Genomic DNA, 14,132 nt, shown 5'->3' with positions numbered 1-14,132 from the left:
GTATGTTTAATAAATAAATTCTGGAGTGTGTGCCCAGTATATTGTCACAAAAATTTATGTTCTATTAAAATTTTGTTTATCTTTATTTATTTGTTTGAAAGACTGCAATTAGTTTTAAACATATCTTGCATTTACCAGAATTTTTCTTCACTAAAGCAGCAGTGATTCTACCTTGTTAGTAACCGCTTAGACAAGAGGTCGTTAGGTGAATTGTGGCATGTTGAAGGCTAGTCCTTAGGAGAGAAGAGTTTTGTTTATCTGCTTGGTATAATAGAATTATTGCAAATTTCCAACGGTAGTCAAATAGTATAACTTAATGGTCAAAATTAACTGTGTTAGTCTCATATACCAAAATGATACTAGAATGCAAAGTTCATACACAATTCTGATAGTTTTCAAAGTTCATACACTAAAGTGTAGAATCATCCATACTTCATACACTATTTGTGATAAAATCTCTTATATAAATGATCGATCCATCCCACACTAGAGAAACGTCACTGTATCCCCTTGTGTGTCCATGCACGATGTCCCCCAGGTTAAAAGCACAAGGTCCCTCTACTCAGCTATCTTTTCAACGTGGCCATATTCGATCTTCTAATTGGTTTAGTGAATGTTGACACTCCTGAGCAATTTGAACGTTTGCATTTCCATGTTGCTTACAGTTCTATGCTTTAGTTCTCGATCAGTATGGCATAATGTGATTGATTTATATTCATTGTCAAGTTGTTATTCTTTTAAAATGAGTTTCTTCGTTTTGTCTTTTCTTTTGTTGCCAAATCTGAGCAACGACTTCCTAACTTCTATTGGTTGAAGCCAAAACTACCAGATTTGTAATGTCATAAAAACAATAAAAAAAAACCAGATTTGTAAGAACTTTTATATGCTTCTAGCATGTACTTGTATACGTTGTCAATTCCTTACTTAACGGTGGGTTTCAGCTAATTGTGTGTTAATTAATTAAGGACTGCACTATAAACAATGAAAATGTGGTGACCATGCCATAGGAGTCTAGCTAGAGTGTCCACTACTTTTACCCAATTATTATTGAAGTCTATATTTATATAAGCTCTGCATTATTATTGAAGTCTATAGTTATATAATAACCTCTGCGTCGTTCTCCACTCCACTCCAACCTGGCCATTCACATCTTATCTTCTACCTACTTCTTTCAACTATGGACCAGCTGAAACCTAGTTCTGCAAACCTCTGCCCTCAAACTCCCCTGGACTTCTTAGACCGAGCAGCGATCGTCTACGGCGACTGCCCCTCCATCATCTACAACTCCACCACCACCTACACCTGGTCCCAAACCCACCGTCGATGTCTCCAGCTGGCTTCCTCCATCTCCACCCTCGTCAAGAAATCCCAGGTCGTCTCCGTGGTGTCCCCCAACACTCCCGCCATGTACGAACTCCACTTCGCTGTCCCCATGTCGGGAGCAGTCCTCAACAACATCAACACCCGCCTCGACGCCCACACCGTCTCCGTGCTCCTCCAACACAGCGAATCCAAGCTCGTCTTCGTCGACTTCCTCTCCCTCAACCTCGTCCTCCAAGCCCTCTCCTTGTTCCCCTCTCACATCCCCACCCCACCTCTCGTCCTCATCAACGATCATCATCAACCCTCCTCAACCTCCAGTACCGTTGACTTCATAGCGGACACGTACGACTACATGGTGGCCAAAGGCGATCCCGGGTTCGTTTGGGTCCGGCCGGCGAGCGAGTGGGACCCAATGGTGCTGAACTACACTTCAGGGACGACGTCAGCTCCGAAAGGTGCGGTCCACTGCCACAGAGCTCTCTTCAACGTGAGTCTCGTTTCAATCATCGACTGGTCGGTTCCTAAAAATTGTGTGTACCTTTGGACCCTACCGATGTTCCATGCAAATGGGTGGTGCTTCCCGTGGGTCATGGCCGCCGTGGGGGGGACCAACATCTGCCTTCGCAAGTTCGACGGTCCTATAATCTACGATCTGATCCAGAAACACAGAGTGACTCACATGTGCGCCGCGCCTGTCGTTCTCAACATGCTGGTCAACCACCCGAGAACCGACCCGCTTCCGTACCCGGTCTGTATCTTAACCGGCGGAGCTCCGCCTCCTTCGAGCGTGCTGCTCCGGGCCGAGTCGCTCGGGTTTGTTGTGAGTCACGGGTACGGGTTGACTGAAACTGCCGGGGTGGTGGTGTCGTGTGCCTGGAAGCCGGAGTGGAATAAGTTTCCGGTGACGGAGAAGGCGAGATTGAAGGCGAGGCAAGGAGTGAGGACGGTTGGAATGACGGACGCGGATGTGGTGGATCCGGATTCGGGTATGAGCGTGAAACGAAACGGGTCGGATGTTGGAGAAATAGTCATGCGAGGCGGGTGCGTCATGTTGGGTTACCTCAAAGACCCGGAAACGACGAGCGAAACCCTGAAACAGAACGGGTGGTTTTACACCGGCGACGTCGGGGTTATGCACCCGGACGGGTATCTGGAGATAAAGGATCGCTCCAAGGACGTGATCATAAGCGGGGGAGAGAACTTAAGCAGCGTGGAGGTCGAGTCGGTTCTCTACACCAATGCCGCGGTGAACGAGGCGGCCGTGGTGGCTAAGCCTGACGAGTTCTGGGGGGAGACGCCGTGCGCGTTTGTGAGCCTGAAACCTGACGTCAGGCCGAGGCCGACAGAGAAGGAGATAATAGAGTTCTGTAGAGGAAAGCTGCCGAATTTCATGGTGCCGAAGACGGTGGTGTTCAAGGACGAGCTGCCGAAGACGTCGACGGGGAAGATTCAGAAGTTTATGCTGAGAGAGATTGCGAAAAATATTGGGTCTACATCAACGACGTGGTCCAGTCGGTTGTAATAGACGATTATCATCAAGTCATGATCATGATTATCATCAAGTCATTATCATCAAGTCATGATTACGAAGCGTGTAGGAAGGGCCGCGCTTGCGCGTGCATTTATTTTGTTTTATGATTAATATTTTATCTAAATATTAATAGGGTGCTATTTATTTACAAATGTTTTGATAATTATATTGAGGCTGTGTTTTAATAATTTATTTAGAGAAACCTCGACGGTGCGGGGGAAACTTTATTGATGAAGAAAAGAAATAGTACACTTAGCTGGGGAGGGGGGATATAAAAACCTTAACCTTCTCTAGAAGATATAACATGGAAGAAGAGACACAACACTGTTAATCCTACATACGAACTAAGAATACAAATGTAATATTGGTACAATAAAAGAAACTAAGTAAACTGATTCATATAGTGATGAGTATGAAATTAAAATTAAGGTAGACAATACTATCTTCACCCAAACATGAAGACTGGCTGCAGCATAGCTTATCCATCGATCTTTGGTTCTCTACCTCTTGGTTTGAAATAAGATTAGCATACCCATGGTGTCCTGAAATATATAGATGGATTAATTAGGGAGTATTATTAGCTCAATAAAGTAACCTTTAGAAATTAAAATAGCATCCTATATAGGTACCTTATAAGATCACATTAATTGGAAGGAAGCAAAATCTCTTTATTCACAATAATTGTTGTGAACACCCCTTCCTCGCCCTTGAATGAGCCTTTTTTGACCAAAACATTGGTGGTAGCCTCTGAAACTCCTCTTGATAAAGCCACGTACAATTGTCCATGACTAAACACATGATCAGGAAGGTAAATACCAACATTTGGCATTGTCTGTCCTTGAGTGTGCGTATTATTGTTTCCGATTTTGAGTTGTACTTGTTAAATTCGTCTCTGGCCTTTGTTTTTTATGCGCGTGTGGAAGGATTGCGCTTGAGCATGCGTATTATTGTTTCCGATTTTGAGTTGTACTTGTTAAATTCGTCTCTCTGGCCTTCGTTTTTTATTCCAAATTTGTCATTAGGACAAATTTTTTAATAGTAAGTTGAAAAAACTTATCCTATTGTGTATGTTAATGGTAATACATAAGTTGCACAAATCTTTGCATTCATATCAAGTATTATGTAACCAAAAAGAGAGAAAATATTTCATTTACGTACATAAGTAACGAAATAAAAAAGATACAATTGATTGCCACAAAGAGCATAAATATCTTATAAATTTAACTACATTGCTTTAACAGTTTAGGCAGTAGCAAGTTGAGGGGCGAGGCTTTCTCTAGTTCCCATCTCTAATAACTGCTTGAAACCTTTTCCCTTGGGAAGGAATATTCCAGGCTTAATAGCGTTGCCATTACTGTGCACACATTACCAACTGAGGATGACATAAAGAATGCAGTTGTCCCATGTTTCTTGCTAGTCTAAAGAGTGTCATTGTCCTTCACCAAAAAAGAAAATGGTATTGTAGTCTATAATAAGTACTGGATGTACGAAACAGTTAGTCTAACAAAGAGTGTTAAAGAGTAAAAAAAAACACACTAACAATCTTTTCTGTGTTTGAAAGTGAAGAATGGGTATGTGAAGAAAGCAAGAAGGCTCCTTGAGTTGATCATAAAAATATGATATTAAATGGTTCCAAACCATATCTTGACAAATACAATATGTAGTATGCTAACAAATCTATTAACAGAATTCCAAAAAGACAATTTGAACTAAATATACACTATATACGACACAAATAATGTAATTTGTGACAGGAAATAGTTCTTCAAAGAATAGAACCAAACTTGTGGCACAACGTCCACATTCATTGTGCAGCTGCAGTAAAACCTAAGCATTGCAGTAATGCCATGGTCCCCAAAAAATACAAAAAAAAGAAAGAAAAGAAAAGAGGAATCTAAAGCTTTTCTTAGAGAACTTGATTGTGACAAATCCTCTTAGCTAGATAGATCATGAATATGGAAAAGGAAAAACTATGACCAAACTATCAATCTTCTCTAAATTTGTGAAGCTGCTATTGAGAATAAGAGAGAAGGAAAAACTGAAATCACCAATTGAAACACTATGGCATCTGACAACGATTGTCATAAAAGACACTACAGTATCTGAAAATGATTGTTCAACTGAATCAAACACTAACTGCTGTTTGAGAGGGGAAAAAAAAACTATTTGAGCCAAGATAAATAAAAGAACAGACTCAAAATGAAAAGAAGGGAGCAAGTTTATCAGTTTATGCTTCTTCTTTTTTTCTTTTTTTTCTTTTTTGGTTTTCAAATTCTTTGTTCCTTCCCTGTAGCATCGTAATAAGCAAAAGCTCTTTGAAAACCAAGAACCAAGAGCCGAAACCTTTATATCTGAATTACTTACTAAATAGTCAAAAGAACAAAAGAATTAAGCCAAATTAGGTGCTAACCAAGGCAAATTACTACTTGCAGAATTTGAGGAAGCAAAGGAATATACCGTTCGAATTCGGTTCTTTTTTTTTTTTTTTCCGTCGAAGGACATTGAATTTTCATTGATGCTCGAACCCATAAACTGTCATGAACAACGAACCCAGATATTGTGAACAATGGATATTGAATATTAAGGACATGAAGAGAACTCATGTTTCTCCCCTCCCACAGCTTAAAAATACAATTCAATAAGCAAAAAAAAAAAAGGAGACTCAAATCAGCAACACTAAGCAATTACTTACACATTCATCAGATAACCTTGTTTTTTCCTTCTGCATAGTGATTGCAATGGATCCATAGCTACACGTGGAATCAAAATCATTCAGTAAGCAAATCCAAATCAATTACTAAACAATCTCTTTCTTGCAGTGATATATATTGTCCATTCACCTGGTTTGCCCTTATATAAATTCCAAATCTTCAAGACCTGAGAAAAAAAAAACATTATACTTTCGATTGCAGGACTCAAACTTTAATCTACAATCTGCATAAGCATGCCTTACACGCCCTTACCTTTGTATTGCTCAAGTCTTTCTTTTTCTGTTTCAGTCATGACAATTGCAAGTGAATGGACCCCTGCAAATACAGACGATGAAAATCATGAAATTAATCCAAATCATTTTCTCCCATTCCCATTCACAGCAAATCAATTGCATACTAAACCAAACAGTATAATGTAAAAGCTCAACCAAACAGTGACGTAAGAAGGGAAAGACTAAGCTAAGATGGGTCAGGATTTGTTCAAATTGTTCAGGAATTAAGACCAATTGAAAAAAAGAAACCACAGGTCTTTGGGAAACCAAATTTAGTTCAATCGAGAAGAACAGAGGGGTTACCTGGAACCATAATTACTCAGATACCTGCAAGATTTAAAGAAAACCACAGGAAAAAATCAATTAGGTGGGAAACTCTAAAATCTTTTGAAAACCAAACCTCAAAAGTTTTTCAGAGAACAAATAGCGTACGAAAAAAATAATACCATATGTATTTAGTTTTGTATGAAAAAAAAACCATAGGTAGAGTAATGTCCAAATCAAATGACAAGGGAGTTAATTGAATATCAAAGGAAGAAGATATGATAAACATGTTAAACACAAATGAGGTTTCCTTGCAGTCTAAATGCAGCAGAACTTGACACACTTGTTGAAATTTCATCCATTCTTAATATTTTTGTGGTATCACCTCATAAAACAAAATCTACATCCAAGTAATTAATCTGCAAGCTAATGAAGAACATCTTAACTGAGGAATAGACTGAAATCTCAACCCAAAGCCTATAAGCCATATTCAACCCCAGCAGTTAATAAACTTTGAACAACAAAAACAAAGGAAGAAAACTAAGTTCTATGAAGTTCAAAAACAAAGCAAACCAAAATTTCAATATTGAAGCAGCTAAGAAGTTAGAACCCAAGAGACTATCCATACACTGGCCAATCAATTCTTAGCTTAGTTAAGCTAGCCACGAAAAGCTAATACAATATGGAGTAGTCTGTGAAGAATGGAAGAAATTAAAACAAAGATGCGAGGACAATGATGCTCGTGTACTATGTAAACAACATGAAATTAAATCATTCAGAAAGAACAAAAACTACCTTTTACAGCAAAATGTGAAATCAATAAAAGCTTACCTTCTTGCAACTGAATACCCTCAACTCCAAATCTTCCAGTGCTAAGCCAAGAGAGATAGAAGCCTGCTTCCCACTCAAATGGGTTACCAAAAGATTACTTGAATACAAAAACAAAAAAGGAAACCCAAACATACCTGGAAATCTGGAATCAATAATAGCAAGACACCAACTTCCACGTTATTCAGAAATTACTCATATATTTAACATACTTGAGAAAGTTGAAAGAAAACCATAGGAAACAAAAACAAAAATCAATCAGCAAGGAAACCCAAATCAAAGGAAAAAGATACTACACAATTACCAGATAGCAATTAGCCAGGTTCCTCCGTTAGGTAAAATCTTTAAACTCTGTACCGATTTTGATATCTCTCTTTGGTTTAATTTTGCTAATTTTCTTCTGTTCTGGGTCGTGTTTCTCCATTTGTATTAACTGTAAACTGAGATACGGGTGATTGGGTGAACAACAGTGAGGCCATATCTACACTCCCACAGTCCCATATTGACACAATTCGCTTCTCTTTGAGATCGTGCGCCATGGGCAGTTTTCTTTCTTCTTTTTTTGCCGAACGGTTCTCTTCGTTGTACACACATCCTATATTTTCACTTCCTTTTTAGTTAATTTACCACATTATCCCTTCTATATGTTTTCTTAAATCAGTCCGTTTTTATACCTATCAAGATTATCATGGACATTATAGGAAGTTCAATAATTTGGTGAAGCTTTGACACCAAATCTAGCGCCTCCCTTTATAGTAGTAGAGATAAAATAAACATAGAGATTGCTGCTTATTACTTTGTTATTTTGGCATTACTTTAAGGAGAGCATAAGCATCTGCTCTCCACCCCGGGTGGTTGTCCAACTGGCCTATTAACAGTGCGTGGGTTTCACGCGGCGTTTGTGTAACGCTTGACCCAAAAAACAGTAAAACTGATTTTTTCACATGGCAAGCACGAGCGATCTTATCCGCCAAGAGAGCAGATCAAAATTGCCCGCTCGAATCTGAAACCTTAAACCTAGAGATGGATTTAATCTCAAGTGGAAGTCTGTCGATCGATCTCCCAACCGAGTAGATCAAATCTATCACAGTTGGGAATCATCGGTTGTTTATGGTGCGTTGTTGAAAACTGAATTTAGATTCTCAGACACAAATAAGGGGCTCGAGAGCTAAGTTAGAATCATTTGGTGGCTTTGCTCCGAGCAGCAATCAAAATCAAACGTATGCATGCATCTTTCCTCTCTCTTTTTTATACAAAATCAGACACTTAGTTGTTGCTTACAGCTCGGTTACTGGATTTGTGGGACTATGAAACAAGAAAATTTGATTCTTTCGATCTTTTAGGCATCAAACATTAGTGTGCCCATTACTTACATGCTCCAAAGGTGGAGCTTTATTTTTTTATTTTTTATTTTTTTATTTGCATGCTTAATCTGTTTTTGAGTGTTAAAATTGATCTAAGATAATTGATGGATAAATATCTAGACTTATATTAAAATGACTGGAGTGCTCAATTAGTCTGGTTGTGTTCCTTTAGTTGTGAATTGATGCTGTTTGGAAATTCGTGTGTTGGTTTGTTTGTTTGGTATACTTGCTTGTTCACCCAAAACTGAAAACTGGATGATTGATGGACAATCTTATGGCAGGGGAAGTGAGCTGCTTCAGCTATTGTGATGAAGATGATATGCATAAAGCAACTGGCAATGGAGGTGCTTACATGATGAAAAATCCTGCAAGTAATGCTCACCATCCTATAGTCTAGGTCTTGTGTTGAATCTAGCCTGTATGTTCAAACGGGCTATATTTTGATGCTTCTTTTATATTTTGGGTATATGACTTGCATTTGTTTTTTGCATATTTGTCACTGGTTTTGTCAATTCAAGTTTTGGAGTTCAAACTGAGTTGGGTTTCATGACGCAAGAAATGAGGGAAGTCATCATGCCTCCGGTAATGCGCCCAAGGGTGGTCAAGCGGTAAAGGTCCAGCCTATTGAAGTTCCGCTTATACCAGTAGAGGAGCTAAAGGAAATTACAGATAACTTTGGGACAAATGCCTTGATTGGGGAAGGTTCGTATGGAAGAGTATATTATGGGGTACTTAAAAGCAGGGAGCATACAGCAATCAAGAAGCTAGATGCCAGCAAACAACCTGATGAGGTATCTTGCACAGGTATGTAGATGTACATCTACGTTGATTCTTATTGTTACAATGTGAGTTAATTAAAATTCAATTGTCAATTGAGGAATTCCTGCTTTAGGTTTCTATGGTATCATAGCTGAAACATGATAATTTTGTTCAACTGCTTGGTTACTGTTTTGATGGGAATTCTCGTGTTCTTGCCTACGAGTTTGCATCTAATGGATCTTTTCATAATATTCTACATGGTAATGCGTTTCAGAGGCAATGAAATTACCCATGTCCAATTGAAGTATTTTAGGAAAAAGACATTTGTATTGGACTCAAGTTTTTAGCAATGTTTATGTTAGTACTTTGCTCACCTTACTTTACCAATATCTCATCTGGTATCTATTTAAGTTAGGCACAGGTGGTATGGCATCACTTGTTATGCCCTTCATTAGCCTTTCTGTTTGCAGCATATTAATAACTATTGTACTATAGCCTGATGACTCCGGCATTTTTTGAGGAAACATGTTAACAGACCTGGAATGCCCAATTTACTTATGAAGCAGCCGTTGAATTTACTGTTACATATATAATATTTCTTTGCCTACAGATTATGAATGATGAAGTTTTTATATTTTTGTGATGCAGATGGGACCTATCTTGCAAAAAACTGTATATTCATTACACCTCCCTCCCACAGAAAAATATGTTCCTCCATTCGAGGATCCATGGAGGTTTTGGTGACTGCATATTTGATTTTCTTGTCCACCACTGCAAAACGTGAAATTTGTATACCTTTATTCTATTACCATTCAAATTTTGGCTGTAAGTTCCACTATGCTTTGGGTTTGAAAAAGATGCAATAGACTTTCGACCTGAGAAATCAAACATTCATGACTTAAAAGAGAGCGGAGTGAGGAAAATAGAGATATGAAATGCAAGAATACGAGTTTCCTTTAGGTAGTAGAAGTCATCGATGTATTGCAATTGAAACTTGAAACTGATAATTTCATTCCATTGATGATATATCGAACAATGTAAGATGTCAACATTGTGAACTTACAAAAAGGAAATAATAGCTATAAGTGTTCAATTGATCTTGTTCACAGCTAAAAGTACTGCCTGCGAGGTTGCTAGATGAATTTAGCACCACCCTCTGAAACAATCTTATATGTTATATTATGCAGAATTACTGCATACGTGCACATTTGACACATCTTCACAGGCAGAGCTAGAGGAGAGAAGGATTGAGATTGAAATTCACAAGCTTGGCGATTCACCAGTGGGTCCAGGCCAAGCATTTAGCAGTGGTTGTAGCGCTTTGACCGCAATGCTCATGTTTGGGCGGAAATCAGCCTCATATTGCACACACAAGGCAGCAACTGCAGCCATCTATAATCAAGAAATAGTAGCATTTAGTACTAGACGTTTGTTTGCAAAATCAGATTTGGCTATTATGTTTTATCTTCAACATACAAAGTCATGAAGAAAATGACAATAAATCTCAACTGCACACTCTTTTCAATAGCAAAAGCAAATTCATCAAAATTACATATCTGAGTATATATGCATGTGTTTGAGAGATAACGAATACCTTTGCAACAGCCTTGGTGAGGAATTCTCCTCCTAGTCTAGCATCAATGCACTGCCTAACTTTGCCTTCACTAAGTTTTGGTGTAGCATAACAAATCCTAAAATTTCAAAATCAGCTTGGTTAACATGAACAAGAGCATATTCCTATGTCTAACAACTAAGAGACAGATAATAGATATAGTACCCATGTCACCAGGCTCTGCAGTCCCCGTGGTAATGTTGTTGATGGTTTTCTTCTGGTCAAAAGCTCTAGCAGGACAACACCAAAAGTGTAAGTATCACTTTTGGCATTCAACTGTTCAGTCATCGCATATCTGTGACACACAAAATAAAATTAGTGAGTATACTAGTACTCGGGGCCTGTGAGATACAAAACCATAGGTAGTAAGTGTTTAATGGCTAAGCTGATGTTCAAACTGATTAATATGCAATGAGGAAAATAAGTAAATCTTAAATCCTCTGAAACAATTTGGGGTTTTTTATAGTGAAATTACAAATTTGAAGGACTCTAAGCCACAAAACAGCATTGTTTCAAGTCGAGAAGGACCAAATGCATTACAGAGTTGCAGAACACAATATTTAGAGAACCCAATAAAAGCTTACTCGATAACCAAAGGCTCCTAAAGCACGAGTGGAGTGAAGACGTGCTGCCATATCAGGAGCTTAATTGGATAAATCAAAGTCTGCAATCTTAGCAACATCATCATCAAATATTAGTACATTGCTGGACTTTTGATTTCATGATGAATGATATGTGGGTCAGTCTTTTCATGTAACTACTTGAATCCTCTTGCAGCATCCACTATATCCTTCAGTCATAGATGCAAGGTCCCTGAAATCTAGCTGGTCATCCACCTTCTCTTCAGATAAACACACATACAGACGTAAAGCATACTTAAAATCAATGAGCAATATCCATCAGTATTATTCTTCCGTAGCATGTTTAACTCTAAATTACTCTACATCTCATGAGCCTCTCTAAGCCATACAACCTGCATAGATACAATATTTTGAAGGCGAGTGCCTCTTTTAGCCACCTGAAGAAACTTCATCACACCGATGCTGTTTCATTACTGAGGCCAACACATCTGACCTGCACAACCAAAACTTCTATTCACATGGGCAATCCATGTTCTTAAAACAATGATCACAGAGGCTAAAGCCATCAAGCTGAGCAACTTTATCAAAAATGTGGGGAGAAAAATCAACAGAATGAAACTAACCTTACCAGAATCAACAGCTCTGCCGAGAGTATCAAGTTGTTCCGCTATAGTTGTAATTGAAATAAAATTATGAATTGATTACTTGAATCTATCAATGGCCGCAGTGACATTCCCAACATCCAAACACTTCGACCCAATAGACGAATCGAGAAGGAGAGAAAGCAACCCGTTCAAGCTCTGCGAATTTCTTTTGCTCAGACCAAAGAATTCAAGCTTCTTTGGTTCACAGGAGGCGACGATCGGGGGGGGGGGGGGGGGGGGGGGGGATGGTGGTACAGTCAGTTTACCAAAAGCAAAGAAAAACAGAGGAAAAATTAAAGAAACTGCATTTTCATTCATGCCCATAACAGGGTTCCCAATATAACATATATAGTCTTTACAAAAATGTTATAATCTGAACCAGCTGTCAACTATTCATGCTAGAACCAAAACGTGTCCAGCACATGAGCTAAAGCTAATATAAGATAATGGACCAACACAATGAAAGTCAAGAATGAACAGTAATTGATCCTATCAATTCCTCCCCCCTTGAGAAGGAGCCTGACCTCAGGATCCAAAGGCTGGAAAGTGAGCTTTGATGTTTTGAGCATCCTCCCAAGTGGCGTCAGCAGCTGGTAGTCCCTGCCATTAGATGAGCCATTGAGTGACGTTTCTCTTCTTTTTCTTTACCACAGCCATGTCCAATACACTCTCAGGGCGCCACAGCAGTTCACCCTGGTCATCAAATGCAAGTAGCGTTGTTGTAAGCGGAGTTCCCTCACCAACTCGCTTCTTGAGAAGAGAAACATGGAAGACCGGATGCATACGGCAAGAAGTAGGGAGGGATAAACGGTAAGCCACTTTACCGATTCTTGCTTGGATTGTAAAGGGGTCGTAGTATCTAGGCTTGAGTTTATGGGAAGGATGCTTGAGCAATGAACGTTGACTATACGGATGCAGCTTTAAGAATACCCAGTAGCCAACGTTGAATTCCCTTTCAGTACTGTTGTGGTCCAAATGTTGTTTCATACTATTCTGGGCTTGATGCATATGCAATTTGAGTAATTGTAGAAGAGCATCGCTGTTCTTGAGAGCACAATCCACTGCATTTACTGAGGTAGACCCTGGAAGATATACCGAAACGGTAGGAGGAGGAGTTCCGTAGACCGCTTGAAATGGTGTCATCTGGATGGTGGAGTGATATGTGGAGTTGTACCACCACTTCGCCCAATGAATCAAGGAGCTCCATGATGCAGGTTTATCGGTGGCGAAACAGCGTAAGTAATGTTCAAGAGAACGGTTCACTACTTCGGTCTGACCATCCGATTGTGGATGATAGGCAGAGCTTTGACATAATGTGGTGCCCTGCAATTTGAAGAATGCCTCCCAAAAATGGCTAATAAAAATAGGATCACGATCACTCACAATTGATTTAGGCATGCCATGAAGCCTAAATACCTCTTTCACAAATATTTCAGCAATTTGAGTGGCGGTGTAAGGATGAGAGACCGGAAATTCCGGAATAAAGTGACCGTATTTGGATAAACGATCGACTACAACCAGTACAGCATTAGAGCCTTGTGAAAGTGGCAACCCATCTACTAAATCCATCGAAATATCGAGCCAATTATTAACTGGGATAGGGAGTGGCTGCAGTAAACCCGGAGGGTTTATGGTTTCATACTTCTGCCTTTGACATTGATCACACTCTGCAATGAACAATTTGATAGCTTTGTGCATACCGGGCCACGCAAAATTGCGAGAAAAGTGATGATATGTGCGTAAATAACCCGAGTGTCCCGCTTCGAGGGAAGAATGGAATTCATACAGTAACCTAGTGCGCCAATCAGAGGATGAAGGGACAAAGAACTTGCCTTTATATAACAGATGGTTGTTGTGCAAAGTAAATCTCTTTTTGCTGGAATTGTTCTGTTGAATTTGAGAGATGATTGTTTGTGCTTCTGGATCACGAAGACAAGCTTGAGATATGTGCGTCAACCAATCAAAAACGGGTGCGGATATGGCCTGAATTGCATAGAGTTCATGGAGCCGGGATAGCAAATTGGGGACCGTATTCAACTTTCCTGGTCTGTACTTGATTGTGTATTGATAACCCATGAGCTTGGCTAGCCATTTATGTTGAAAAGGGGTTGAGATTCGCTGGTCCAAGAGGTGCTTGAGTGTTTGGTGATTGGTGATGATGTTGAACTGGTGACCTAAGAGGTAGGGGAACCACTTATCGATTGCGTGCATGACTGCAAACATCTCTTTATCATAGACAGATA

At 39.4% G+C, this 14,132-nt stretch overlaps 1 protein-coding gene and 2 long non-coding RNA genes across 5 annotated transcripts; 2 read left to right on the top strand and 1 right to left on the bottom strand.

Moving 5' to 3' along the window:
- The first annotated feature begins 999 nt into the window (after positions 1–999).
- LOC112192600 (probable acyl-activating enzyme 6) lies at positions 1,000–3,022 on the top strand. The gene has a single exon (XM_024332401.2). The coding sequence runs from the start codon at positions 1,178–1,180 to the stop codon at positions 2,843–2,845; it is 1,668 nt and encodes a 555-aa protein (XP_024188169.1). The 5' UTR covers positions 1,000–1,177; the 3' UTR covers positions 2,846–3,022.
- A 954-nt stretch (positions 3,023–3,976) lies between these two features.
- On the bottom strand, positions 3,977–7,522 carry LOC112192603. Of its 3 annotated transcripts, none has more exons than XR_005808337.1 (8): positions 7,067–7,522; positions 6,933–6,995; positions 6,141–6,164; positions 5,818–5,880; positions 5,695–5,731; positions 5,547–5,604; positions 5,312–5,386; positions 3,977–4,290 (listed from the first exon to the last, which is right to left on the bottom strand). It is a non-coding gene; the product is annotated as an uncharacterized LOC112192603 (long non-coding RNA). The 3 variants fall into 3 exon arrangements; XR_005808338.1 differs by having other exon boundaries at positions 7,234–7,522; XR_002933562.2 differs by having other exon boundaries at positions 6,933–7,522.
- A 356-nt stretch (positions 7,523–7,878) lies between these two features.
- Positions 7,879–9,951, top strand: LOC112192602. Its single transcript, XR_005808339.1, has 4 exons — positions 7,879–8,149; positions 8,575–8,664; positions 8,812–9,097; positions 9,701–9,951. It is a non-coding gene; the product is annotated as an uncharacterized LOC112192602 (long non-coding RNA).
- Positions 9,952–14,132: the final 4,181 nt, after the last annotated feature.

The sequence above is a fragment of the Rosa chinensis genome, chromosome 3 (genome assembly GCF_002994745.2).
Source record: "Rosa chinensis cultivar Old Blush chromosome 3, RchiOBHm-V2, whole genome shotgun sequence".
NCBI classification, from domain to species: domain Eukaryota; kingdom Viridiplantae; phylum Streptophyta; class Magnoliopsida; order Rosales; family Rosaceae; genus Rosa; species Rosa chinensis.
This window is presented reverse-complemented; position numbering and strand designations above follow the sequence as displayed.

What these genes read in the sequence shown, in the direction of transcription:
- LOC112192600 (XM_024332401.2), top strand. Translation starts at nt 1,178, where the DNA reads ATGGACCAGCTGAAACCTAGTTCTGCAAACCTCTGCCCTCAAACTCCC.